The 26661-nt window shown below is 37.4% G+C and overlaps 1 protein-coding gene across 1 annotated transcript in view; it reads left to right on the forward strand.

Annotated features, from left to right (window-relative positions):
* STARD13 (StAR related lipid transfer domain containing 13) overlaps positions 1-26661 on the forward strand; it is a 401131-nt gene that overhangs the window by 81597 nt on the left and 292873 nt on the right. Inside the window, exon 3 of the mRNA XM_061170637.1 lies at positions 16314-16347. Within this exon, the coding sequence (XP_061026620.1) occupies positions 16314-16347 (34 nt within the window). The remainder of the gene's footprint in view (positions 1-16313; positions 16348-26661) is intronic.

Consider the following 26661-nt stretch of genomic DNA (forward strand, 5'->3'; position numbering starts at 1 on the left):
CATCCCAGAACAAAGTTAAATAATATTTATAGGAATACAGAAATATTCAGCACTCAGTAGGGAAAAATTTACAAAGCTGGCATCCAATTAAAAATTACCATGAATGCAAAAAAGCAGGAAAATACGACTCATGATGAGGAGAGACATTAATAAATAGAAACAGACCCAGAAATGTCACAGATGATAGAATTCTTAGACAAGGACATTAAAATTTCTATCATAACCACATTGCATGTGTTCAAGAAGCCAGAAGAAAGATTGAGCATGTTAAGTAGAGACATAAAGTAAATATTTTAAAAAATGAACTTCTAGAAATGAATGTCTGAGGTAAAAAAATGCACTGCATGGGACTAATAGTTGAGATACTACAGAGGAAAAGATCAGTGAGTGAAACTGAAAGCATAAAAACTATCTAAAATGAAACACACAGAGAAAAGAGTTGGTGGGGGCGGGGTGGTGGGGGAAGCACACCTCATCAAAGAAGATATACAGACGGCAAAAAAGCATGTAAAAAATGCTCTACATCATATGTCATCAGGGAAAGACAAATTACACCAACAGTGAGATACCACTGCACGCCTATTAGAATGGCCAAAATTCAAAACACTGACAACAGAAAATGCTGACGAAGTGGAGCCACAGGAACTCTTATTCAATGCTGGTGAGAATGGAAAATGGTACAGCCACTTTGAAAGGCAGTTTGGAAGTTTCTCACGAGCTAAACATACTCTCATCATACGATCCAGCAATCATGCTCCTTGGTATTTATCCAAAGGGGTTAAAAACTTATGTCACAGAAAATCCTACACCTGAATGTTTAGAACAGATTTATTCATAATTGCCAAAACTTGGAAGCAACTAAGATGTCTTTGAGTAGGTGGGACAACTAGATGAATAGATAAGTAAACTGTGATACAGCCAGAAAATGGAATATTTTTCAGTGCTAAAAGGAAATGAACTATCAAGCCATGAAAAAAACATGGAGGAAACTTGAATGCATATTTCTAAGTTAAAGAAGCAAATATGAGAAAGCCACACACTGTTTGATTACAACTATATGGCATTTTGGAAAAGGCAAAACCACGCAGACAGTGAAAGATCAGTGGTTACCTGGGGTTAGGGGAGAGGGAAGGATGAATGGGCAGAACAGAAAAGCTTTTTAGGGCAGTGAAACTGCTCTGTATGATACTCTAATGTTGGATACATGTTATACATTTGTCTAAACCCATAGAATGTACAATACCAGGATTGAACTCTAACGTAAACTATGGACTTTGTGTGATAATGATGCATCAATGTAGGTTCATCAATTATAATAAATGTGTGTTTATGTAGACAGAGTATATGAAAACTCTATCTTCCACTCAATTTTGCTATACACCTAAAATTGCTTTAAAAAATAAAATTTATTTTTAAAAATATCAATTAGCTCTGAGGTAACTTTAGGCAGCTTAATATACATGCAATTGGAGTCTCCAAGGGGAAAGGAAAAGGGGAAAACAGAAAAAAAATATTTGAATAAATAATGGCTTAATTTTTCCAAATTTGATGAAAACTTCAAGCCCACAAAACCAGGATACTCAATGAACGCCAAGCACAAAAAAACTGAAAACTACACTAAGGCACGTTATAATGAAATTGTTTAAAACCAATGATAAAAAGATAATCTTAAAAGCCACCAGAGGGAAAAAAGACACATTCCATACAGAGGAATGAAGAAAAATGACCTCAGATTTTGTTTGGAAACAAGGCAAGCCAATGGAATAATATGTTTACTAAAAGAAAAACTGTCAAAGTAGAATTCTATACCCAGAAAAAAACATCTTTCAAATAAAGGTAAAATAATAACTATCTTACACATAAAAAAATCAGAGAATTCATCACCAGCAGACTTGTACTATAAGAGATGTTACAGGAAGTCCCCAGGCTAAAGGAAAATGATACCAGAAGGAAATCTGGATCTACACAAAGGAATGAAGAGTGTGAGAAATGATGAATATGAAGATAAGTGCAATTAAAAATATTTTACATCTCTTTAAAAATAATTGTTTAAAGCAAATACAACAGCAGTGTGTTTGGGGGTTTATCACAGATGTGGAAGTAAAATGTATGAAAGTAATAGTCTAAAGAAGGAGGACTATGGAAGTGAAGTGTTGTAGGTTTTATGTACCATACATGAAGTTGTGTGATACTACTTGACAGTAGACCGATAAGTCAAAGATGTAAACTGTAAATCCCAAACCAAGGACTAAGAGCCTAATCAACAACAACAAGTACAAAAATCAGAGTTACAGCTTACAAACCAATTAAGGAGATAAAATGACACCATGAAAATATAAAGTAATGCAAAGGAGACAGACAAAGGGGCAAAGGCAATTCAATGGAGAAAAGACAGTCTCTTCAGCAAATGGTACTGAGACAATATGGATATTCATGTGTGAAAAAATGAATCTTGGTCCAGACTTCTTACCACTAACAAAAATTGTCTCAAAAGGGATCATAGACAAATGTAAAATCTAAAGCTGTAAAACTTCCAGAATAAAACAGGAGAAAAATCTTTCTGACCTTGGGTAAGGCAAATATTTCTTAGATTGACACCAAAAATATTTCATTACAAAACTGGACATTTTCAATAGTAAGAACTTCTCTTCAAAAGACACTGTGAAGGGAATGAAGAGATAAACCACAGACTGAAAGAAAATCTTCACAAATCACTTATCTGATAAAGGACTTGTATCCAGAATAAATGAAGAACTCTAAAAATGTAATGATGAAAAAATGATCGACCATTTAAAAAATGGGCAAATGATTCAAAAGACATTTTTCAAAGTAAGTATACATATGGCAAATAAGCACACGAAAAAGCCACTTAGCATCATTAGTTATTGGGGAAATGAAAATTAAAACCACAAAATATTGAATACCCTTATACACCTATTAGAGTGGCTAAAATTAAAGAGACTGACCATACCATGTGTTGGCAAGGATGTGGAGTAACCAGAACTCTTACACACTGCTGGTGGGAATGTAAAATGGCACAATACTTCAGAAAACAGCTTGGCAGTTCTTAAAAAGTTAAACAGACACCTATCATAATTCTATCATTCCACTGGAAGAAAATATCCATACAAAGAATTGTACACAAATGTTCATAGCAGCTTTATTTGTATAGCCTCAAACTGGAAACAACCTAGGTGTCCATCAGTAGAAGAATGAATAACAAATTGTAATATCTCTATGCAATGGACTACTACTCAACAATAAAAAGGAACTATTGATACATAAAACAATATGGATGGATCTCAAATGCATTATGTTAAGTGAAAGAAGCCAGAAAAAATAGAGTAAATACTGTATTATTCAATGTATACAAAATTCTTAAGGATTCAGACTAGTCTATAGTGAGAGAAGACAGGTCATTGATTGTCTGCGACTAGAGGTGGGAGGCAAGAGAGGCTGTGATTACAAAGGGGCACAAGGAAACTTTTGGAAGGCAGATGTTTAGTATATTGATTGTGATGATGTTTTCCCAGGTATATTCATATGTCCAAATTTACTACATTATCTATGCAGTTTATTCTGTGTCATTTTTACCTCAGTAAAGCTGTAAAAATGAAAAAAACCCCACAAGATTAAAAATAATAATAATAATAAACACGTTTCGCAGGCAGTTCAGTGTTCAGAGGAGCCCTTCCAAGAGAAATCCAGACCCGGGTATCCATAGGACACATCACGCAAGGCACTTCTTGCTTCTCCCAAATTCTCCTAGCACTGGTTGTTCTAATCAGAGGGTCGCCTGGCCAGACCTTCCGCTATTGTGACACTTATTTTTGGAGAAGTCTGCATCCTGTTCAGAGTCTGAGTTTTGGGGCTGCTCTCAGCACCCTCATTCTGGCAGAGCTTCCCACTGTAATTGACTTCTGTGTGTCATAGTCTGTGGTTTAGGCACATGGCCATTTTCTTGTTTTATTGGTGTGGGAGGTTTTTTTCCTCCTGTTTTCCATTATGTCTCTGGGCTTTAAGGGACTGGAGTCAAGCAAAAGTTCCTTTACACACACATCTTTGAACGGAAGTCAGTCAAATGCTTCTGGACAGTTGGGAATGTCTATTGTTTCCTGTCTTCCCAGAGTATAGCCCAGGGCTGGTGAGGAGTAAATATATGCTGAAACCCTCATCTTCTCATATTTCCCTGTTAAATATTCCCCTACCTCTTTTATCTACGCTGGGGCTGTTCTCACACGTGCTACCATTATCTCTTCTTTGGTGACTGCACCAGCCTCCAAACTGGCCTCCTCTCATCTGGACTTGCTCCCCTTGAATTCTTTCTCCAATTTGCAGCCGAATGATCTTATTATATCACAGACCTGAGCATGCCACTCAAAGGAGCCCTTTATTCTTATGATAAGGTCCAGAGCAGGCCTATAGGAGGCATTCAATAAATATTTGTTAAGTGAAAGACCATGGGGCATTAGGAGCTTCAGGCCCTAAGATGGAACCCTAAGGTCTTTGAGTTATCTTATCTCCTTTGGCAGTTTATTAAATCTTTCTTTGCTTCAGCTTTTCTGTACATAAATACCAGCTTATGACCATAAAACAAATGCAAGATAGTGGATGAATGTGTTAATTCATGTCTGCCAAGAGGCAGATGCCAAGGTAGGATTAGACATGCAAGGGATTTGTTGAGAACAGGAGCAAAGAAAGCTGGGAAGAGCCTCCCTACTGTATTGGAAGTCTGGCACTTATGGAAGGAGAGAGGGAAGGAGGAGTTGCAGACCAGCTGCAGTTCCAAGAAAGGTTTGGCCAGACCAATGGAAAGTCCTGTAACAAATTCGTCCATAGGGAGTATCCTGCCTCTGGCTAGAAAGGGCTCTCTTGGTATCCCCACCAACCTCACTCACTGGGCGGATGCAGCCTGCAGGAAGTATGGCCTCAACACCAAGGAGGTGGTGGATCTAGAGGGGCTATAGCTCCCTGAGCAGAAGATCCAACCGGTGCATTTATAGCCGCCACAAGTCAGAAGCCCTTAAAGTTAGGAGACAAGGCATTAAGTAAACACAAGAAAAAAAAAAGTCATCTTTCGGTTGTTCAAGTACTATCTAGCTTGTGAGTTTCATATCATAAACTCATCAACCTTGCTTTTTTTTTTTTTTTAACATCTTTATTGGAGTATAATTGCTTTTCAGTGCTGTGTTAGTTCCTGCTTTATAACAAAGTGAATCAGCTATACTTATACGTATATCTCCGTATCTCCTCCCTCTTGCGTCTCCCTCCCACCCTCCCTATCCCACCCCTCTAGGTGGTCACAAAGCACTGAGCTAATCTCCCTGTAGCCTTGCTTTTTAAGTTTCTTCTTCCTACTACATTCCTTTTGTTCTTTTCACTACTCATCAGCACCTTTATGCAGAGGTTGCCAGGAACAGAGAAGCAAGAAGAATTCAGGCCTTTTTTTTTCTGCTATTGAGGACCAAATTGCTGGACCAAAAATACCACCTTCTTCACCTTTTTTTTAAGTCTTCATTTTTAGGAAATGCTTCTTTTTTCTTATTTAAATGCAGCAAAGTATCTATACAATCATTTATATCTAAAGATGATGTTAAATTATATTTTGCTGGATAAAGTCCCAGACCTCCATTAACACAGATAAAAGTAGTGATACTATGTTATTATTATCTCCTATACTTCATCTGTTATTGGCATTTCCTTAAACTATTGATTTTCCTGTGGTTTTCAAATTCAAAATGAAAAGGATGCTCCCCCAAAGCCAATATCACCAGTGTTTCTTCCATACCCAGAAGAGAACAAGTTCTTAAGAGTGCTTTTATTTCTTAAAGCACTTAGGATTCATTCAGGAAGTTACTTGAGCTGGGGCCAGACAGAAGAGTAGACTATCCAACTCCTGACATTTTCCAGGGCTGTGTGTCCAGAACTTGGTGACCCAGTTCTTCTCAGTTGGCCTATATTCAGCTGAGCAAGTCATCAGACTTATGAGGCATTTTGTTTTTTTAAAACCAAAAACCATTCTTATAAAGAAAATGAAGCATTAAGTAAAATATGCCACTATAATCTTGTATAATCTTAAAAGCTGGCAGGACTGACTGGTCTATAAAAACAAGCCTGAAAGCCAAGGCAAATAGGCCTACGAAGCAGTCAGACCTGGGGGGATGTTGCCTAAGGAGGCCCGCCATGTGGTAAGAGCCAAACCAAACTCTTGATTTGGATTTCTTACTTAAGCACATCTAACTGTGAGGAGAAAGGTATGATCACTGAAGGACGGAATTAGGGTGTGACAGAATGACTTCTTTTCCATACTTTCTTTAATGGTGGGCAGTATTTTTAAAGTTAGATATGAAACTGAATATAGTAGTTGAAGAGAGGATATTTTCATGTAGATGCGCATAGGTGTTCCAGGTTCCTCTTTTACTTAGAAGGCATATATTAAGCTTATTATGTGCCCAATCTAGTCCTGGAGGCTATGGATGAGAGATGGTACACAATTTTTAAATTTAATCTTTACATTCTTATGAGGTCTATATTATTATCCCCATTTTACATATACGCAAACTCAGATAGGTGAGAAAAGTTGCCTAAAACCATATAACTAGTCAGAGTTGGATTCAAGACTCAAACCCAATGTGTCTACCTCAAAACCCCAGCTCTTTCTGATGTACTGTACCATAATGCCTAAAAAGAAACAGAGAGAGGCAGGTCTTAATTTTCCAGTATTCACAGTTTGCTTGAGGAGAGAGATGAGTTTGTGAAATAACTACAGAATAGTTTTATATATTTTTTTAAGATTTTTTTTTATGTGGACCATTTTTAAAGTCTTTATTGAATTTGTTACAATATTGCTTCTATTTTATGTTTTTTTTGGTTTTGTGGCCACGAGGCATGTGGGATCTTAGCTCACCCACCAGGTATCAAACCCACACCCCCTGCATTGGAAGGCGAAGTCTTAACCACTGGACAGCCAGGGAAGTCCCCAGAATAGTTTTATATTTATATAAAGTATAAATATATTTGAGTATGAGACTATAGTCTGAGGACTACAAAAAGGAAACACTATGTTGCTTCTCAGTTGGTAAACAGATTTCCCCTGTACCCCCTCTTCAGCTGCAGACCTTCCTCTTCCTGGCCTTCATACCCCTCAAAAACCTGGAAGCCCTCAGATGTGTATGCCCCTTACATTCTGTCACCACTCCCTGCCCTAATTTTGTCAGCTGTCACCCTACTGGTCCACCTCAGCCAAGCTGTCAGTATCTACCATCCACGTCTTCTCCCCATCGGGCCCTGCACTCCTGGGTCCATGCCTGCCCCCTCCTCAGGATCCCTGCTCCTTTGTAACTGCATCTGTAATCTTCACTGAGTTCCTTCTCCTCAGGCCCTGAAGATACTGAAATCTCTTCGAATTTACAAAAGCCCTCCATCAAACTGCCTCCTAATGAAACAGGAGGGAAGGGGGCAGGGCACAGCCTTTAAAAGAATGATATAGCCATAGGACATGACAAAAACTGTTTAGAACTAACTAGATCCAAGATGGTGGAAGATTGGACTTCCAGTGGACCTTGAACCTCATTATACACTCATTGTAACACATCAGCATGCTAAGTGACACACCCACAGGTGCCATGACAGTTCCAAGGCCGACCATAAAAGGTCAACATGTGGCAGTGGCCCAATTCCTGGAAATCCCCACCCCTTCTCCAAAATAGTTGGAATACTCCTCCTACTCATTAGCCTATGAAATTACCCACCCCTATAAAAACTGACAACCCTGTACCCTGGTGCCTCTCGCCTTCTGAGACGGCCCATACTTTGTCCGTGGAGTGTGTTTCTCTCTAAATAAATCCACTTCTTACCCATCACTTTGTCTCTCACTGAATTCTTTCTGCGAGGAGACATCAAGAACCTGAGCTTCGTTAAGTCCTGAGACCAGATGTGTGATCTCAATTAAAAGACCATGAGTTCAAGTCCCAATCTGAGTTGCGTGGTTTCACTAATGCTAGCACTTTTGCATTCTTCATCCTCTCTAGGTCAAGCTTCTTGAGATTAGATTACTTTATTTCCCATGTATTCCTTAATTTATCTTATTCAAATTTCTATCCCCTGTCTCTAGCCAAGGCCACTTCATAATTACCAAATTTTAGTATCTTCAGAGTTGTCCATTTTCAGTCCTTTTCTACTAACCTAATCTTCCTTTTTTTGTCATACTCTATATCACTCTTTTCTCTGGCTGCTTTCCCTCAGTCATTTCCTTCAACGTCATAGATACTATGATGCCCCCAGACTTTTGTCTTCACCTCTCTTGTTCTCGGTATAATCACACTTTCCCCTAACAAGCTCATCTTCTTTCAGAGCTGGAATTCTCACTGATATTCCGTATTCATTCAGTCCAGACCACTTCCCTGAACTCCAGCTTCTTTATACAGCCCCCATTCGGTGTCCCACAGTCTCTTCAAACTCAATGTGTCTAAAAGTAGAATTCCTTACCTTACATTCCAAACCTCTGACCACTTCCCCTGTTGCTCATCTTCATCAGCGTGACACCTCTGTGGACCAGTTTGCCTAAGTAAAACCTGAAAACTATCCAAGACACCTCTCTCCATCCTTCTCTCTCTCTTTCCCTGCTCTCAATCCCCTCCTAAGTATGACTCATAATGACCACATCCTCACACATAGTCTATTTCAGGTCCTTTTGTTTCACCAGGTCTTGATCTACTGAACAATCCCCTGACTTGTGTCCAAACTCTTCCTCCCCCAATCCACCCCTTATGTTGCTCCTGAATTACCATTACAAAGCCTATAATTTTGGAGTCCTTATCACCCATAGACATCGTTCCCAATGCCTTAGTATAGTATACAAATTCCTCTATTATCTAGCCCATTCTTATCTTTCTAACCCCATCATTTTACACTCTTCCCTATAACTGATTTACAGCATTTCCCCAGACTCATGCTTTCCTCTGCCCCTTTCCTTTGTACATGTTGTCCCTTCTCTCTGGGATTCCCCTCTCCCTCTTATTTTACCAGTGAGATTATTCGTTAGGAGCGATCTTAAATATTATTCTCTATACAGCCCCCCCCGCCGATTGTTTTCATGAGGCCCACTACACCTTTCCCTGTGCAACCATCATTCCTTACGTACACGTCTATTGGTATATTTGTTCCAAAGGGTTACAACCTTTTCATTATGGGTCTGTCTTCTGCTCTAGACTGTGATCTCATTCAGAGTAGAGAACTCAATTTCATTTTCCTCCAGCTGGATTTTCAACAGCACACCTAAATGTAGTGAAAGTTCTTTCACTACTCTCTTTAAGGTATTCTTAAATGTTAATTGCACTTATCTAAATCAGTTAATTCTGTATCATAATAAATTCTTCATTAAATAGCTTTCTGTTGGTTTCTGTGTGTATGTCTTATCTACCCTTCTAGATTATCAAATCTTGGAGTCTTTTACTTTTACCAATTATCTTAGGGTGGATCAGGACTCTTGTAAAGCTAGATAGCCAGACCAAGATATTGGAAGTATTTTTTACTAGGCCTGTGATTTGTTACTGGGCTAGGAAATTCGTAGGTAAATCATGAAACCAAACACTTTTTATGATTATTAAAGGATTCTGAACCAAATAAGGAGAAAAAAAGTTTGATTTTGAGCTAATTAATTCACAGTCCCATTTCTCATATATTAATCCATTGGCTTTGCACTCAGAGCTTTTGTTTGTCACTTTGAGTGTCTCATAACATAGTATTTCTGTTATTACTATCTGGTAAATTCTCATGTTAAGTGTAGTCATTGATTTTTAATTCTTCTAACAAAATTTAATGAAAATTTATGTATGTTTTATCCTATTGCATTGATGCCTCCAGATAAGCAGTGACATCTTCTAGAGAAAAGGGTCAGGAGCTGGTGTGTTGGGGTCAATCGGAGTCAGGGGACACCCCAAGTTCAATGTCCAAGTTGGAGCAGGACAATCAGCATAGGATCTAAAGGGAGGAACACAGGAAGTCTGAGAAAGCAGGACAAGAAGATCCATGTTCCAGGTTCATGGTCCAGAGACAAGGAGAGCATCTGGACACCTCCAGAGCAGTCTGGCTGTCTCTGCAGCATCATGCTCAGCTGCTGCTTCCCTACAGGCTCCCGGCAAAATCTGCCTTGAATCAAAGGATTAGTCCACTTTGCCTAGAGAAAATGCAGTTGTTCAAAAGATGGAACTTTTTAGGTCCTGAGGGTTTTTCACAGTTCTGGAAAACTTACTTCAACTATTTATCCAGATGCAAATTCCTTGGATCATCGTTTTAGAATGAACTTTATTAACTAGGCTTGATCCAGGAAAATTCTATAATCAGTTATGTTATTAAGAAACTTCATTTTCATTTGAGGCATTCCTTTCTTCCTTCATTTATTCATTTCTGGGACTTGATCCAAACCTTATATAAAACATACACAGAAAGAGAGAAAACAAGTGGCCTCTTTATATAAACTATTCAAGAAGGAAATGAAGCCACCCAAATGTGGCCTATGCCATCTGTGGTCTGTGATAAATAGCAAAACTACAGTTATGTTTTTTCTTTAAATGTTAACTATAAAATATAAAATTCTTTTTATCAGCACCAGATGTCAAGCATGCATATTAAAATGACATGGTTTATTAAATAACATCACTTTAGACTCACTGAACTAGTAAAGACTATTTTTTTTTTTTTTGCATTTAGGTTAAATGTCTGAAATTATGCATTACTTACTACTTCTATTCAAATATGTGAATACTAATATACATATTCCAAAATTTAAATTTATAAGTAGAAAGATTCATACATCATCGGCTGAATCAAAATATTTTTCAATCCATAAAAGTAGATTTTCATTTGACTCTTATGTTTAAGATTTACTGAAATTTTCATATAGCACTGAAAATAAGCATTACTTTCTATATCTCAAGTCTAAAGGAAATCAGTGAAGATCAAATAAAAATAAAGAGTAGGTTTAAAATTATGTATTCTCTCTAGCCTTTTTAACAGCTTTTTATTTGGCTTTCATAGTGTACTTATTTGTGAGGAAATCTGTTATCTTCTGTTTCTCCCCACACCCCCACTAACTAAGAGTTACTACAGGCTTTTCTCAGCCTGAGTCAGGGAAGCGATAGCTTTGACAATTAGGTAGGAACCACTATAAGGAATTTTTACAGAAATCAAAAGTTTTGGAAACTTCTCTACAAGGCTATTCTTGGAATATTTTGAATTCAAATTTAAAGTCAGTAATGAGAATTTAGTATGGCAATTAAGGAGCAGTAAATTTTCATCTTATTTCTTCATGAACTGATACTCTGGTTGGAACTTTTCTCTCAGCAGGGCTCCTTAAAATGACTCTGGAATTGGAGATTGCAATGCTTTTACATATTTCCTTTTCTCTTTCATTTTTATGTATAGTTTGTGCATAATCTTTTAAGTAGCTAACATGAGAGAGATTAGGAAAAGTTTCTTTTTGAGATATATATTCACCTACATCACAGTCAGTGAGTCTTAAATTATTTGGGCCAAAGTCAGTGTGTAATACTCACATCCCTTATATTTGTCCAAGGAAACCAGCTTTCCAGTGGTAATCTGGTGATTAACCTTATCTGCTCATTGCTACTTAGACATTATTCTGTAATGTTTAAGTCAGGGTCACCGCTGAATATAATTTGCTGAGTTTAAAACCAACAGGTGTATTCTGGACAAAGTAAAGAGCAAATAGTAAAATGGCTTACATGTTTTCCTAAGAGTTTATTTACTTCGGGATTTTATCTGCTGCTTTTAGTTTTAAAGGCTTACTATGAGGGCACTAGGAACAAATGGGCCCTTTGTGTTTCAGGAGCAGCAGGTGTTGAAACAGCTTTTTGGTTTCACTTGGACAATAGTAGTTGATGTATTTATTGACTTAATTGATCATCACAAGCTCCAAGGGCCATCGCCTCCCAATAAAAAATTATCTGGATGTTTTTATGGTTATCTAGTATTGTTCTATTCATTTAGTCTGCATATTTGTCTATGATACATATCTGGGTAAATTTGTTCCAAAAAGCAATTGTGTACTAAATTCATGTTCATAAAACAAATTCAAAATGTTGTTATTCTTAGACTCTGTGAACATGGATTTATAATTACTATGGCTTTAACAGTATTAAAAACTTAACACCTTCTGAGGATCTCACGAGGCAAGTGACTCAAACATACTTCAAAGGAATTTATTAGGATTTATCCATGAGTTAATTCTAACCGTTGTAGAGTTCCCGAATCTCCAGAGGGATAATTACCTGCCCTCAGCCATCTATACAACAGAGAGAAAGAGTCAAACACCCAGCATAGTGCTAGACATGAGTGTTTCTATATGTTGACTAAACACTCAACAAATAATAAAATATCCAGAGAAATAACCCATTGGTTGTCTAGAGACTTTTAATCTAATTGCCCTGGCATCAGTGAATGACATTATCCCACATTTTCTCCAAAGAGCACCCTTCCTTCTTTATGTTTCTGGAGCTGACTATAATCTCATGATGACTTTAGGGAGTATAAATAATTATCTCCAGGTTAGTGGCAGTTCCCTTATTATGTACCCATAAGTCACATTTTGGATCTTAGAGCTATTCTATTTGGATTTCCGAACAGAGGGGTTTGAAGTGTAAGATAGTGGGAGGTTACATATAACAAGTGGCAATAGACTATGTGCATCTAATTTTTGTGTGTTTTTCTTTTTAATTGTGGAAAAATACACATAACATAAAATGTATTATCTTAACCATTTTAAGTGTACAATCTAGTGGCATAAGTACATTGTTGTGCAACCATCACCACCTCCATCTCCAGAGCTCTTTTCATCTTGCAAAACTGTACCCATTAAACAACAGCTCCCCATTCCCTCTTCCTCTCAGCTCCTGTCATCTAGTGATTTTTAATGAAAATTATTATGCTAAAATATTGCTGTATATCCGTAAGGAAATATATGTTCACCATCACATTTATGAATATTTTAGAACTGACATAGCATAGGAAAAAAATATATATGTTTAATCTTTGTCTCATCAGTTTTCCTGGGAAAGGAATGTCCCTACACTTCTGTGTCTAATTTTTCATGTACTATTGAAATGGTTACATGCATTAGGGGTTCATTTTCAAATATCTCCAACATCTTTAAACTTTAGTAATATTTTTCAGTTTTTTTTTTCAAGAACACTAATTTTTGTTGCTTTAATTTCAGGCATTTAATTTCTACTTTTTTCTCATCGTGACAACATTAATATTTTTAATATTCCATGTACATTTATCAGATTCAAGCTCTGCACCTTTCAATGCAACATTCTGTATTTAGAGCTAAATGATACTTGGCCATACTTTTGTCAAATACTTTTATTTTATCTGGAAATCCCTATTTCACCTGGGTTGCACTGATTTATTTTGGAATCAAGTAATTTGACTTTAGTTCTTCTGTCAATGATTATTTATTATTACTGTATGAATGTACGAGTAGCTCTATTAGCACTCAATCTCAAGGAGTAATTGAGAAAGCCTACTTACTATGTTTTGTTTCCTTTTTAAGCCCTCAGGCTGACATTTCCCTGCAGCAATTGCTCTTAGCTCATAACTGAGAATTTTTAAGCAGTTGAGCTTGAAGAATCCCACTGGGTTATTTCTATGTTGAATGATTATTAAAACATTATTATGATATTTTAAAATGATTCTTAATGTTTTATTATGTTCAGGTAACAAAAATTATCTTACTTTCTAATTTTATTTTACTTGCTATTCCAAATCAAATAGTCATTAAATATATTTGCTTCCAAATCAAGTCAGACCCATGTAAATATGATACACTACTCCAGTCAGTTGAATTCTCTCTAGAGTAGGAAATAGTCACCTACTTGATATTATTTGAGAAATGTGGAGAGAGCTTTCTCCTCCTCCATGTCACAGTGTCTCAAGTTTTACCATTAGAGATTCAGTATTTCGTGTTTGTCATCAGACGTTGCCTTTAAAATGTGAATATCCTTGGGAAAAGTGAATCTTCTCATTGTTAGTCATCAATCCTTTTGTGAGCTTGCTTTTACCCAGTGTAAGTGTGAACAGAGACATAAAGTTAGGTGAGAGAGAGAGAGAATAAAAATGGGGTGCAAGGATTGTGTGGTATAGAGCAGGGGTCCCCAACCCCCGGGCCACAGACTGGTAGTGGTCCGCGGCCTGTTAGGAACTGGGCCGCACAGCAGGAGGTGAGCGGTGGGCAAGCGAGGGAAGCTTCATCTGCAGCTCCCCATCGCTCCCCATCGCTCGCATTACCGCCTGAACCATCCCCCCCACCCCACCCCCTGGTCAGTAGAAAAATTGTCTTCCACGAAACTGGTCCCTGGTGCCAAAAAGGTTGGGGACCGCTGGTATAGAGGACAAAGCTCTAACTGCATCAGCATTTTGTCTCTTTCATCCCTAACTCTCGTAGAGTATTATTTACATGATGCTTTGAAAAAGTTAATAAAATATAAGTCTCTGTTTTTGAGAATTTCCTTCAGAAAAATCAACAAATATTTATCGTATGTCTCTTCTATGCCACACTTGTTGCTCAGCACATCACATGAATTATTGTACTTACTCCTCAAAGCAACCCTGTTTGCCTGATGAGGAAATGAGGCTCAGAGAAATTTGGTAACTTTCTGAAGGTCACGCAGCAAGCAACTGCCTTTCTGATTGCTAAACACAGATCTTAACCTCTAAACTCTATTTATTCTTAGGGTAGTGGGGAACCATTGAACAGTTCCAAGAACAAAAGCAACATGATCAAATTGTATTTTAGAAACATCACACTGGATGTGAATAGATTGGGGGGAAATAAGACTAAGAGTCAGGCTAGAAGTTAGAAAGCTATTGCAATTATCTAAGCATGACGTGAATGTTGCCCAGGATGTGGGAGTAGAAATGAAAAGATAGATTCAAGCAAGATTTGAGAGTAGGCATAAACAGAATTTAACTGGAAGGACAGAAAAGAGTCAAAGATGATCCTTGGGTTTCCGATTTGAGCAACCAGGTAGATGGTTGTTCTCATCAGTTGGAGCTGCTATGACAAAAATACCATAGACTGGGTGGCTTAAACAACAAATATTTATTTCTCACAGTTCTGGAAGCCAGAAGTCCAAGATCAAGGCACTGGCAGGTGTGGTGTCTGGTGAAAACTCATTTCCTGGTTTGCAAATGACCATTTTCCTTGCTGAGTCCTCACATGGCAGAGAACTCTGAGGTCTTCATCCTCTTATAAGGGCACCAGTCCCATCATGGGGACCCACCCCCATGACCTCATCCAAACCAAATTACCTCCCAAAGGCTCCACCTCCAAATACCATCACATTGGGGATTAGGCTTCAACACATGAATTTGGGGAGGGACGCACACATTCAGTCCACAGCAATGGTGATGCCTTTCACTAAGATGGGAACACAGAAAAAGTATCAGTTAGGGGCTGGGTGTATGTGTGAGGGGGCGGATAATGTTGAGCTCCGAACACATGGTGTTTGGGGTGTCTGTGAAATGTCCAAACGCAGATGTCCAATAAACAGTTTCCTCTATTGGCCTGAAGCTCAAGGAAAGAGATGTGGGCTGGAGATATAAATCTGGAGGTTATCAGGGTATGGATGGAAAGTAGATGAGATCACCCTGGAAAAAGTGCAAAGTAAAAAGAGAAGCCAGCCCTGCGCCATGTCTGAAAAACAAAATAAAACAAAAGTAAATTAAATCAATATGCAAGAATGGCACAGACAAGAAGGGAATCCACCAAGAAAATGAAAAGGAACAGTTAGAGAGGTAGAAGAGATAGCAGGCACCGCATGGGAGAACAGGAGCCTAGAAGGATAAAGCTTTCGACGGGAGGAGTGCTCAGCTGCCTTGGCTGCTATAATGTTACTGAGTGATAAAGTGAGGCAGGGGACGGTTTTAGCACTAAGGAGGTTGTTGGTGACATGAGGGCAGTGGAGTAGACGACAAAAACTAGACTTCAGTCTTCCTCTAGTTGCTAAATGGACGCATAGTATAGTGTAAATCTTTACATAAGTCTGAGAAAAATAAACTTCTTGCATCTTCTTTGTCAATGAGTATTTTAATTACTTGTATTATTCCAAATGCTTTGTGCACACTAAAATCATTCAATCCTAATACCCTAATTGGTATTTTACTTTCATTTCTGGAGGCCATTCGATTCTAATTTTACAATCTGATTTTTTTTTTCAAACTCAGTGATGATATTCTTGATGAAGACAGTGTAATTTTCAGATATTAAGAGAGTTTTTTTTTTTTTTATACAGGTGCTCTCTGACAAACGAAGCAAAGAGAGAGCAGGTAAGTCTCTTTGATGAAGTCTGTTTTACTATTTATCTATAAAAGTTGTTTGAAGAGCCTTGCCTAGTCACTATAAATTTAAGCATGCCACAAGTCTTGCTGAATAATTGATAGTCACAGTATGATGTTAAATTAGAGTATATTCTACATCTTGAAAACTGGATCAGTTCACTCAGTTTTTCCCTGGTCCTCGTGCAGCCATATTGTGGGTTTAATTCCTGTTTTGTACAGTTGGTTCCATACGGATAGAAATTACTTTGCATAACTAGACCTGTTGTGATCATTTCGCTGTCTATACAAATATGTTGTATAGATAGTGAAATCATTATGTTGTACACCTGAAACTACTATACTGTTATATGTGAACCGTATCTCAAAAAAATTTTAATGAAATTAAAAAAAGAAATTCCTTTGCCTAACCAGACTTTATCTTGAAATATATACTATAGATAAAGTAGTAACAAAAGATTACACCTGTACCAAAACAACTGCTCAGGTGAGTCCTCTTAACAATAAAAAAGGGTAGCAATTTTTATTTGTATAGCTTCTATACTTGGAAATGTTATGCATAAATCAAAATGTTTTACATTTTTTTTTATTTAAATGTTTTACATCTTAATTTATTGAATTTCTTATTTCAATAACTACATAAAATAACAGCTAACAACCCCCTGAACCACCACTTCTTACCAACTGTTTAGCAGCTGTTGTTTTATTTGAACAGTTCTTTATTTGAACAGTCATTGTGGACATATCATTCTGAATCTTCTCATTTGTCCTTACTTCATATGGTCATTTAAATGTTTACACTTGAAAGGAAACCACTTCAAAAACTTTGTGTGACTCCACTATACACATTCTTTACATGTTGAAGATAATGTGTTTCTGGAAAAGTTCAATGAAAAAATTAAAACTTCTTTTTTCTGAGTTAATATCTTTAAAGCCTTTTTTGAAATAATCTTGTCAAATAATGCCACTAAAAAATAATACTCTAATGCTGCCCTTATCTTCGGTAACCATCATTGTTTTCGTTTTCGAAGACCTCTTTTTCTTTAATCTGTTGGAGAAAACTTTTAGTCCCTTATTCAGGTACCCAAGATCTCAGCTTCAGTTCAAATTAGCATCAGCATTGGGCCTCTGGGATATAGTCATCTGCTGTTCTTCTGTCTCTTGGGGAGATTTGTAAGGAGACTTTCACACTGGACTAACAAGTGTGCAGGGCCCACCAGCTGTACCAAAATCACCAGAGTTTGCTTCTGCTGTTCTGTGAAATGCTTGTAGCATCAAGCATGCACAATTTTGTCCATATCCATTTTTATATTTGAGACCTTAACAATACATAACCTTCAACCAACTGACACCTAAGTAGGAAATAAGCAAAGCCCACTTTAAAAATCTTATGAATGTGTCCCAATTGTAAACTATGCCATAAGTAGAACCCTCTGTGCTTCACCTCTCTTGTTGAAATTCCAACCTGAGCTAGAGTTGATCTTGAATTTATGTCAGCAAAGACTGTGCTTCACTCCAGAAATCACCAAATGAGGGATTTACACAAAAAAGTAGCATGTGAAGGTTTTAAGTAGACTGTGATAGATTTATTTTCTTTTTATCGTAAGCAAATCAAACTTGTTATAGTTAAAGGATACTTTCCATCACGTAAAAGCTACAGTCAAGAGAGTAAATAAGAAACAACTGCCGTTAACTCCTGGCCAGAACTGACAAGTACTTTTCTAACAAATCTCCAATGAGGAAGTCCGTCTTTGGTGACTCTGATCTGGTGTAAATGCACCAGATTGGATGTGGAGCTCATCTACAAGTATTCAGGTATCACGCAGTGGGGCCTCAGTCTACCAGAGGCTCAATTTTTAGCTGCTTATGCACTCTGCCAGCTAGTGTTTCATCTTGACAGAAAAAAAAAAAAAAAGAATAGTCAAGCAGGCCAGCAGAAACTAGAAAAGAGTCAAATCAGTTTTCACATAAATATTTACGGAAAGCGCTTTGGGAGTAGGAAATATTGGTGAGGGAAGTCTGAGGACAATTTTTCTTCACGTGTAAATCAGAGGAGAATTTTTGAAGCCTAATTCAAATTTCCATGCAAATGTAAAATAGTCTATAAGTTTGGGTTTTTCAATTACAGCTGTCCTCTTTTTTTTTTTTAATCTCATCTTTCAGATTAAATTATTTATACGATTCAAAGTTTTAATGGTCATTCCTTCCTGCTGTTTGTAAAATGTGAAGTCAGATCCCCTCATTTTTGGCTTCCCATCATTGCTTTTTTTTTTTTTTTTTTTTTTTATTTATTTATTTTTGGCTGTGTTGGGTCTTCGTTTCTGTGCGAGGGCTTTCTCTAGTTGCGGCAAGTGGGGGCCATTCTTCATCGCGGTGTGCGGGCCTCTCACTATCGTGGCCTCTCTTGTTGCGGAGCACAGGCTCCAGACGCGCAGGCTCAGCAATTGTGGCTCACGGGCCTAGTCGCTCCGCGGCATGTGGGATCCTCCCAGACCAGGGCTCGAACCCGTGTCCCCTGCATTGGCAGGCAGATTCTCAACCACTGCGCCACCAGGGAAGCCCCCCATCATTGCTTCTTGATTGGAGTGTCCAAGAGCTTCTCTCTGTATGTTTTACCAGAGATGTAATATAGAGGTCAGACAGAAGAGGCTATTCTATATAGAGAGACGTAAGATGTAACATGACATAGAAAAAGGACATACGGTGACCCAGCCTCACTGTTTGCCCTTGTAAGGTGATTCCTAATGATTCTTTCTTGTGTGGCCTGATCCACATTTTCCTCTGGTCTCAGTCACTGGAGAGAGATAAATGGGGAACCCAACGTAATAGTGATGTCGAGCAGAAAAGCTTAGGCACAAGGAGGTGGTCTAAAGGCCAGTCGATGTGGTTACCTTCACTAATAGTTTAAGAGAGGGTGTCACTAAATAACTACACTCTTTTTTAAGGGGTATAAACTGTCCAATAGGACCAAAATATTTCAGCCTAGTTGTGGAAGGAATATTTGCTATGGTAACAGTGGAGTAAATTCTGAGTTTATGCCTATCACACTGTGACCTTTGTGAGATAAAAAGTCAAAATGGAAATGAATGGTACATATTATGGTATGACTTCCTAATGGAATGAAAAATTAATTCATTTTTGAAATGTGAATATAAATGTTTAAAAACTAACCCACATAGCTGTAGTTGACTTAATGTGTCCTTAAATTCAGTTTCTCATGGTATGTATTTTTCCTTTCTTCAAATTTGTAAATAGGAGACCAAAGCCAAATTCCAGTGTTGCTCACTATCAAGAATATTTGAATCTTGTACTGATAAACTGTTCTTCACATACAATGTACATTTCGCTTCCAGAGTGTAAAAAAAAAAATTCCTCTTCCATTTAGAAAATGATTTGAAAGCCTAGGGAAACTAAGGTCACATCTGAAGAAATTGCTTATATTATTTTTTTCTCAGTAATTTCATTAGGGCAACACGGATAGCTCCTCCAAGCACAGTTTCAAAACAAGTTTCTTGGCCATAACTATCCCTCCTTCCTGAAAGTACTGTAATTACTTTCTGCCCCCTCAGCTTCATTGTGTTATGGAGTTTTGTTAGGCCCATTATCAAGAATATGAAGGCTCTGTCACAAAAAGAATTTCCCAAGTGTTAGAGATGCAGGGCACACAGGGAATCAAAAGTGCAGCCAAATCCAATGATTATGAACAGAAGCATATGCTATGGAATAGACACATTCTTCCATTTCATTAGAATTTACTTGTAGTGACAAATGCCCAAGATCGAGAAATTCTCAGTGCCCCTCACCAACCCCAACTGGAAATTATGACTTCATTTTAACTCATAGAGTGTTGAACATCTACTATGTCCCTGGCACTGTGCAAGGTCTTAGCAACACAAAGATAAATGAGATAAAATTATCCCTCCTTCAAGGGATAAATCCCCTCTCTTAAATCCCAACTTAAATCCCCTCTCTTAATATTTCTTTAGTGAAACCAGAGCTTTTCAGTAAATGTGTGACTAGTGAAATTTACAATAATTTAATAAGTTTTAAAATTGTGATTTCCTATGGCTACATAAAGAGAAGCAATTACCATTCGTGGCACTATGCCCACATGAGGCAAAAGGAAAGCATCAGCATGTTCCGAGAGGAAACTTGGTTTTATTTTATATTAATTTGTATGAATCTCTATTGTTGAAATGCAAGTGCAACATAAAGCTTAAGAGCTATGTAAATCTAGTTCACATTCTTTCGCTCCATATTTGCGTTGTACCAGTTTATTCTGGATACTTACTTACAGCCCTTGTAAGCTGCCAATTTAAATACAGGTGGAAAGGAGAGTGGTTTTTATCCACCATTCCTACCTCTTGCACCTGGCATGCGAAGTCTTCTCCAGGACAGTGCTTCCCAAATATCTATCAAAAAGCCCCAAATAACAGGAAGTCGGGGAAATTGCCAAGCCAGCAAACATGAAATTTGTTTTACCTGAAGAATTCAGATGACTTTTGCATTGCTATTTCCTCCACTTTAAATGCTTGTCCCCGACTCTTAGCATGGTTGTCTCCTCATCATCCAGCTTAAATCCACCTGCTTTTTTTTTTTTTAATAAATTTATTTATTTATTTATTTTTGGCTGCGTTGTGCCTTCGTTGCTGCGCGCAGGCTTTCTCTAGTTGCAGAGAGTGGGGGCTACTCTTCGTTGCGGTGCGTGGGCTTCTCATTGAGGCGGCTTCTCTTGTTGTGGAGCACGGGCTTGGTTGCTCCACGGCATGTGGGATCTTCCCAGCCCAGGGCCCGAACCCATGTCCCCTGCATTGGCAGGCGGATTCTTAACCACTGCGCCACCAGGGAAGCCCTCTAAATCCACCTGCTTTTAAAACTGTTCTCTGCCCCCTCTATCTGAAGAGGTTGCCTCCTCCCCCCACTAATTTCTAGCTCTGCAACTCTTTGTTTCTTTCACAGCACTTGTTAGAATTTAATTTCTTCCTTCCTTCATTCCTTCCTCCCTCCCTCCCTCACTTCCTACCTACCTTCCTTCCTTTCCATTAGATTAGATTGCCTATGTCTTATTTATTGTTTTATCCCCTGTGCCCAATAGACTGCTGCGACATAACAGGCGCTCAAAAACATTTGATGACTAGAAGAATCCTGAATAACTGTTTTGTATTAATATAATTATGTGCCATCTAGAAAAAATATATGTGCAGTAGAAAGACCACTGTGTTTATGCAGTGGCTTTGTGACATTCTTGGCACATTGCTGAGTATACAGTTTGAAGAGGATAAGTCTGGGATATGAGAGGAAGGTAGAGGATCAGTGTTTATTGAGTGCCTACTGTGTGCTAGATTATGATAGATTCTTTATGAATATTCACTCATTCAATCCTCAAGAAACCCTGTAATGTAAGAGGTACTGTCCTCACTTTTTACATATAAAAAATAAGGGTCAGTAAGATTAAATTGCTCAATGAGTGTCTAAGTTGGAATTTAAACCTGGTTCTATTTGATTTTTAAGATCATGTACTTTTCACTAAACAAATACTTCTTGAGGAGTATAGTGGGATTGTGGAGTGGTGGGGGCCCTGGGAGTTGCTAGTTGCTACTACTTGTCCAACCACTGTATTTTATGTATTCATAAATTTATTGAGTTATTGCGTAGGCATTATGATTCATTACATAATGAACACAAAGAAGGAAAAGACAGTGTCTTCCCTCGAGGAGCTCACAGTTAGTGGGGAAGAGAATAAACAAACAATACATAAAGTGATCAAAATGTAGATATTTTCTATTATATTTATATACCTGCAATTTAGAGTATAAATATGGCAAGGACACAGGCAGGATCCTTAAAATCAAGGAAAAGTTACTTTTGCAAATATTTTAATGAAACTTCATTTAAATGTCCCCTCATAAATAGTAATCATTTATGAAAAATGAGTTCTGGAGACCAAAATTGAAGCAAAGAAAGAGGTTTGATCTTATGGTTGCTGTTGTTGCCTCTATAGTATCTTTGGAGGAAGCCAGACTTGAGCAAACCCTAAATGATAAAAGACAAATCAGTACCTGGTTTCTCCCCTTTGTGGTCTTTTGGGAAATGAGGCAGATTCTTCTAGAGGGTGAGAGATCTTGAATAGATGAGATCATGACCAGAAAGCAGAAATGCAGAAAGCATATACAACACTTGGTAGCTAATTTGTTGGCAGCAGGGAAAGAGTATTATCTTGTTAAGAGAATCTTTCTTTGATTTAATCAATAATTTCTTCAGTCAGAAACATTGAAGATTAATTCGTTTTGTTTTTCAGTACCATTTCTTGCAAATAATAGACCTTAGCCGAAAAACATCCTTTTCACCTTATGTCCTATTTGTTTCATGATCTGAAAGGAAAATATAAAAATTTTCTATTCAATAACAACATGATTTTATCTTTTTATTTGTTATCTTAAAAAAATAGATCTCTCTACTTTTATGCATAGCATATTGGTTTCTTAAATAATATAAAGTTAATATTGAAAACAAAGTATTATTTCATTTTGAGGTTCTGCAATATACCCACATCTTGTGAATAGATTTAAGATTAGTCCATGTTTATATTTATTATTCTTGAAATGCAATCTCTGTAAATAGTGCATTAAGGAAAATACCAGAGTTAAAAGACAGCCATAATTTTTGCTTTCAAAATTGCCTTTTATAAGTATGCTATATTTAAATATATAATCTTGAAGCCATCATTCACACACCATTATTTTCACTGCAATTTTTTTACAAATAAATATAGTCCCATGGAAAATTTTCAATCATATTGACTGCAGCATTACTACAGATGAGTAACTTTGATATATATTTACCTCTAGCCACTAATTCAGTCTTTGGAAATACTGGTAGGTCTAAACGGTTTTTTTGTAAGCTCCAGTTGTTTTGTGAAGCTGCCCCTTCCCCTAGGCAGCCCTGAAATTATCCAGTTGAAAACGTGGGACCTTTTATGAGACATTGTCTTAATCCAAAGGGCTGATCATATGCTTAAAAAAAAAGAATATTTTGCCTCATATAATTTTTTACAGAAATTAATCATTGAATGCTATTCAATTACATTCCGCTAATTTATATGTATGTCTTTTGTTAACATCCTCCTCTAAGAAAGGAACAAAGATTCCAAAATCACATTAGAATATGGGCACCATCGCCAACAGCTGGCGAGGAATTGGGGTTCCTCTCACTCTGCATCAGAAATTTCCAACCCAGAACCTTCTGACATGGAAACACAGGCACCCCTCTCCTCCTTTGCTGACCAGCACTTTAATCTCCCCTGTTGTTCACTGAGCACCCTCTGCTCTCTCACTCCTCAGAGACACAAAGACAAGATGTTCCCTGACCTCCCCACCTGGTAAATCCCTCTTCACATTCAAGAGGCAGATCAGAGGCTAATCCCTCTGTTGAACTTTCCCTTAATCCCCCAAGCAGAGTAAACCAGGCACAGGACACATTATGATCCTCCCTGTCATGGCTCCTATAACATTCTATAACTTCTATTGCAAGGTCCTTGAAAGCAGACCACAATTTATTATTTTTTGTATCCTCGGTACATAAACATACTGGGTTCTTGATAAATTTTTGTTGAATGAATGAACGAATGAAATAATTTGCATTTTACATTTGTAACAACCTGTGAGGTAAGCAATACAGTAAATCCCCTACATACGAACGAGTTCCATTATGAGAATGCATTCGTAAGTCCAACAAAGTTAGCCTGGGTACCCAACTAACACAATCAACTATATACCGCTGCTCTTATGCTTGCTTCCAGGCATGCTGGGCTTGAAATAAAGATACTGTACTACTGTACTCTATACAGTACCGTACAGTAAAGTACACAAAAGCACACATGACAATGTACAACAGACACGTGAACTAACTTACGTGATTGGACATGTGAACACACATTCACATCTTTGAAGGTTCGTAGGTAGGGAGCTTACTGTGTAGTTATTATCTTGACTTTACAGAAACTGAGGTTAATAGGCATTAAATGACTTGTTAAAATGTATGCATCTGTTCTACTGACTGACAGACAAAACTAACATTGAAACTTTAGTCAAATAATTTTTCTAGCACACTAGGTATTGAGTGTTGTTTGTTGTTTTGCTTTTGTCCTTCAATTTTTTTCCCACGACTTGATTTTAAGGTTGGTTATTTGAAAATGCATATGCTCCACAAGAGTACTAATAGAAATATAATATAAGCCCCAAATGCGAGGCAAATATGTCATTTAAAATCTATTAGCCTCATTAAAAAGGTAAAAAGAAACAAATGAAATTAATTTTAACAATATTTTATTTAACCCATATCTCTAAAATATCATTTCAACATAAAATAAAAATTATAAATACTAATAAGATGTTTCACTTTTTTGTAGTAAGTATTTAAGATCTTGGGAGTGTTGCACACTTCACATCACATCTCGGTTCAGACTAGTCACATTTTGATAGCACAAATTATAACATCTTTTTATAAGTCACTCTGTGATTTGCTGTTTGATACAGTCTTGTGGGGAGCAGTATTAGTGAATCAATTTAAGTGGTGAGAAAGGGGATATCATCATGGCATAGCTAGGGAAAATCAGTAAGCCACCGGTGTGAGTTATAGTGTCTTTTCCTCCATTGTTTTGATTTGAAATACTTGTAGGGATTATTGATTTCCTTAGTGGATTTATTGAAAGCATTCCTACTTCCCTCTGCAATCCAAAATATTATTTTTATCTTTTACATTTCTTAATGCAAAACTAAAGAACACTGTTCTTTTTAGAGACAGAACATGTGGGCATTAGAGACAGGCTGAAGATTGAGTGTAGGCTCCTGCTACTTACTAGCTTCATCATCAAAGGCAAGTTACTGAAGTAACTGAAGTTACTGAAATAAGCCTCATTTTACTAATCTGCAAACATACGTTACAACATACCTATTTGGCATAATTATTATGGGGGTTATATGAGATAACAGATGGAAAGTTCTGAGTATGATGCCTGCATGTGGTCAATATACGGTGGCTATTACTTGCTTACTTACTAGCTCTATACAAAGTTCTCATAATCAGCTCCAACTACAACTTATATTTACTGAGTAGCCAAGTGATGCATGGTAAAGCATTTTAATGGTGGATACGAGGCCATAAACCAAGAATAGAAGGAGAAGTCAAGATGTTCTAACTTTTAAGATATCAAAGCTCATTTTTTTAAAATAAATTTATTTATTTATTGATTGATTGATTTATGGCTGTGTTGGGTCTTCGTTGCTGTGTGCGGGCTTTCTCTAGTTGCAGCGAGTGGGGCTACTCTTCGTTGCGGTGCACGGGCTTCTCATTGTGGTGGCTTCTCTTGTTGTGGAGCACAGGCTCAAGGCGCTGCAGGCTTCAGTAGTTGTGGCACGCGGGCTTCAGTAGTTGTGTCTCACGAGCTCTAGAGCACAGGCTCAGTAGTTGTGGCGCACGGGCTTAGTTGCTCCACGGCATGTGGGATCTTCCCGGCCCAGGGCTCAAACACGTGTCCCCTGCCTTGGCAGTTGGATTCTTAACCACTTCGCCACCAGGGAAGTCCAAAGCTCATTCTTTATATGTTATCTTGGATAAATCACATTCTGCTTCCTTAGATATAAAAGGTAAAAAAAATGTTTTGCTTCAATAATAGAAGTACTATGGCCACTTAATATAACAATTATTTCATAATAAGTTTTATAACAAATAAGTACACTCTACCACTCTGAAAGGAAATTTATGGATAAAAGATACACATAATTTTGAAAAGCAACATAATAAATGAAATGGAATAATTAAATAAAAAGGAAAGTAATTTACAATTAAATGATTGTGTATTTAATATATAATGTTCAGCTTGATTATATTAGAAGATATAATGAAGCAGTCTGATGCTTATAATGAGTAGTTTTGGATTTAAAAGAGGTAAGAATATGAGAAGCCACTTGGTAGAAGAGTTACAGGAAAATGAAGGAGTAGAGGTACGGATAGAGTTAGAATAAAACCAGGGTCGAGATGAGTAATAACAGACAGACTTATGTGTATGATAAAAGGCAAAAGAAAATAACCTTAATTAAAGTAAAGATTAGATGCTAAGACAAATTGTCAACTCTTATGTAGAGAAAATGAGAAAGTTTGATTTCTTGCAAATGAGCTGAGCTTTGTTCATGTATGGTGTCACAATAATTAATTCCCTGTGTTATAACATGGGACAGAGAACAAAAAACCTATCTCCTTTCTTGAAATTCCACCTCATGGCAATGCATGCAGTCAGGCTCATATTTA

This window comes from Eubalaena glacialis, chromosome 16 (assembly GCF_028564815.1).
Source record: "Eubalaena glacialis isolate mEubGla1 chromosome 16, mEubGla1.1.hap2.+ XY, whole genome shotgun sequence".
In the NCBI taxonomy this organism is placed as follows: domain Eukaryota; kingdom Metazoa; phylum Chordata; class Mammalia; order Artiodactyla; family Balaenidae; genus Eubalaena; species Eubalaena glacialis.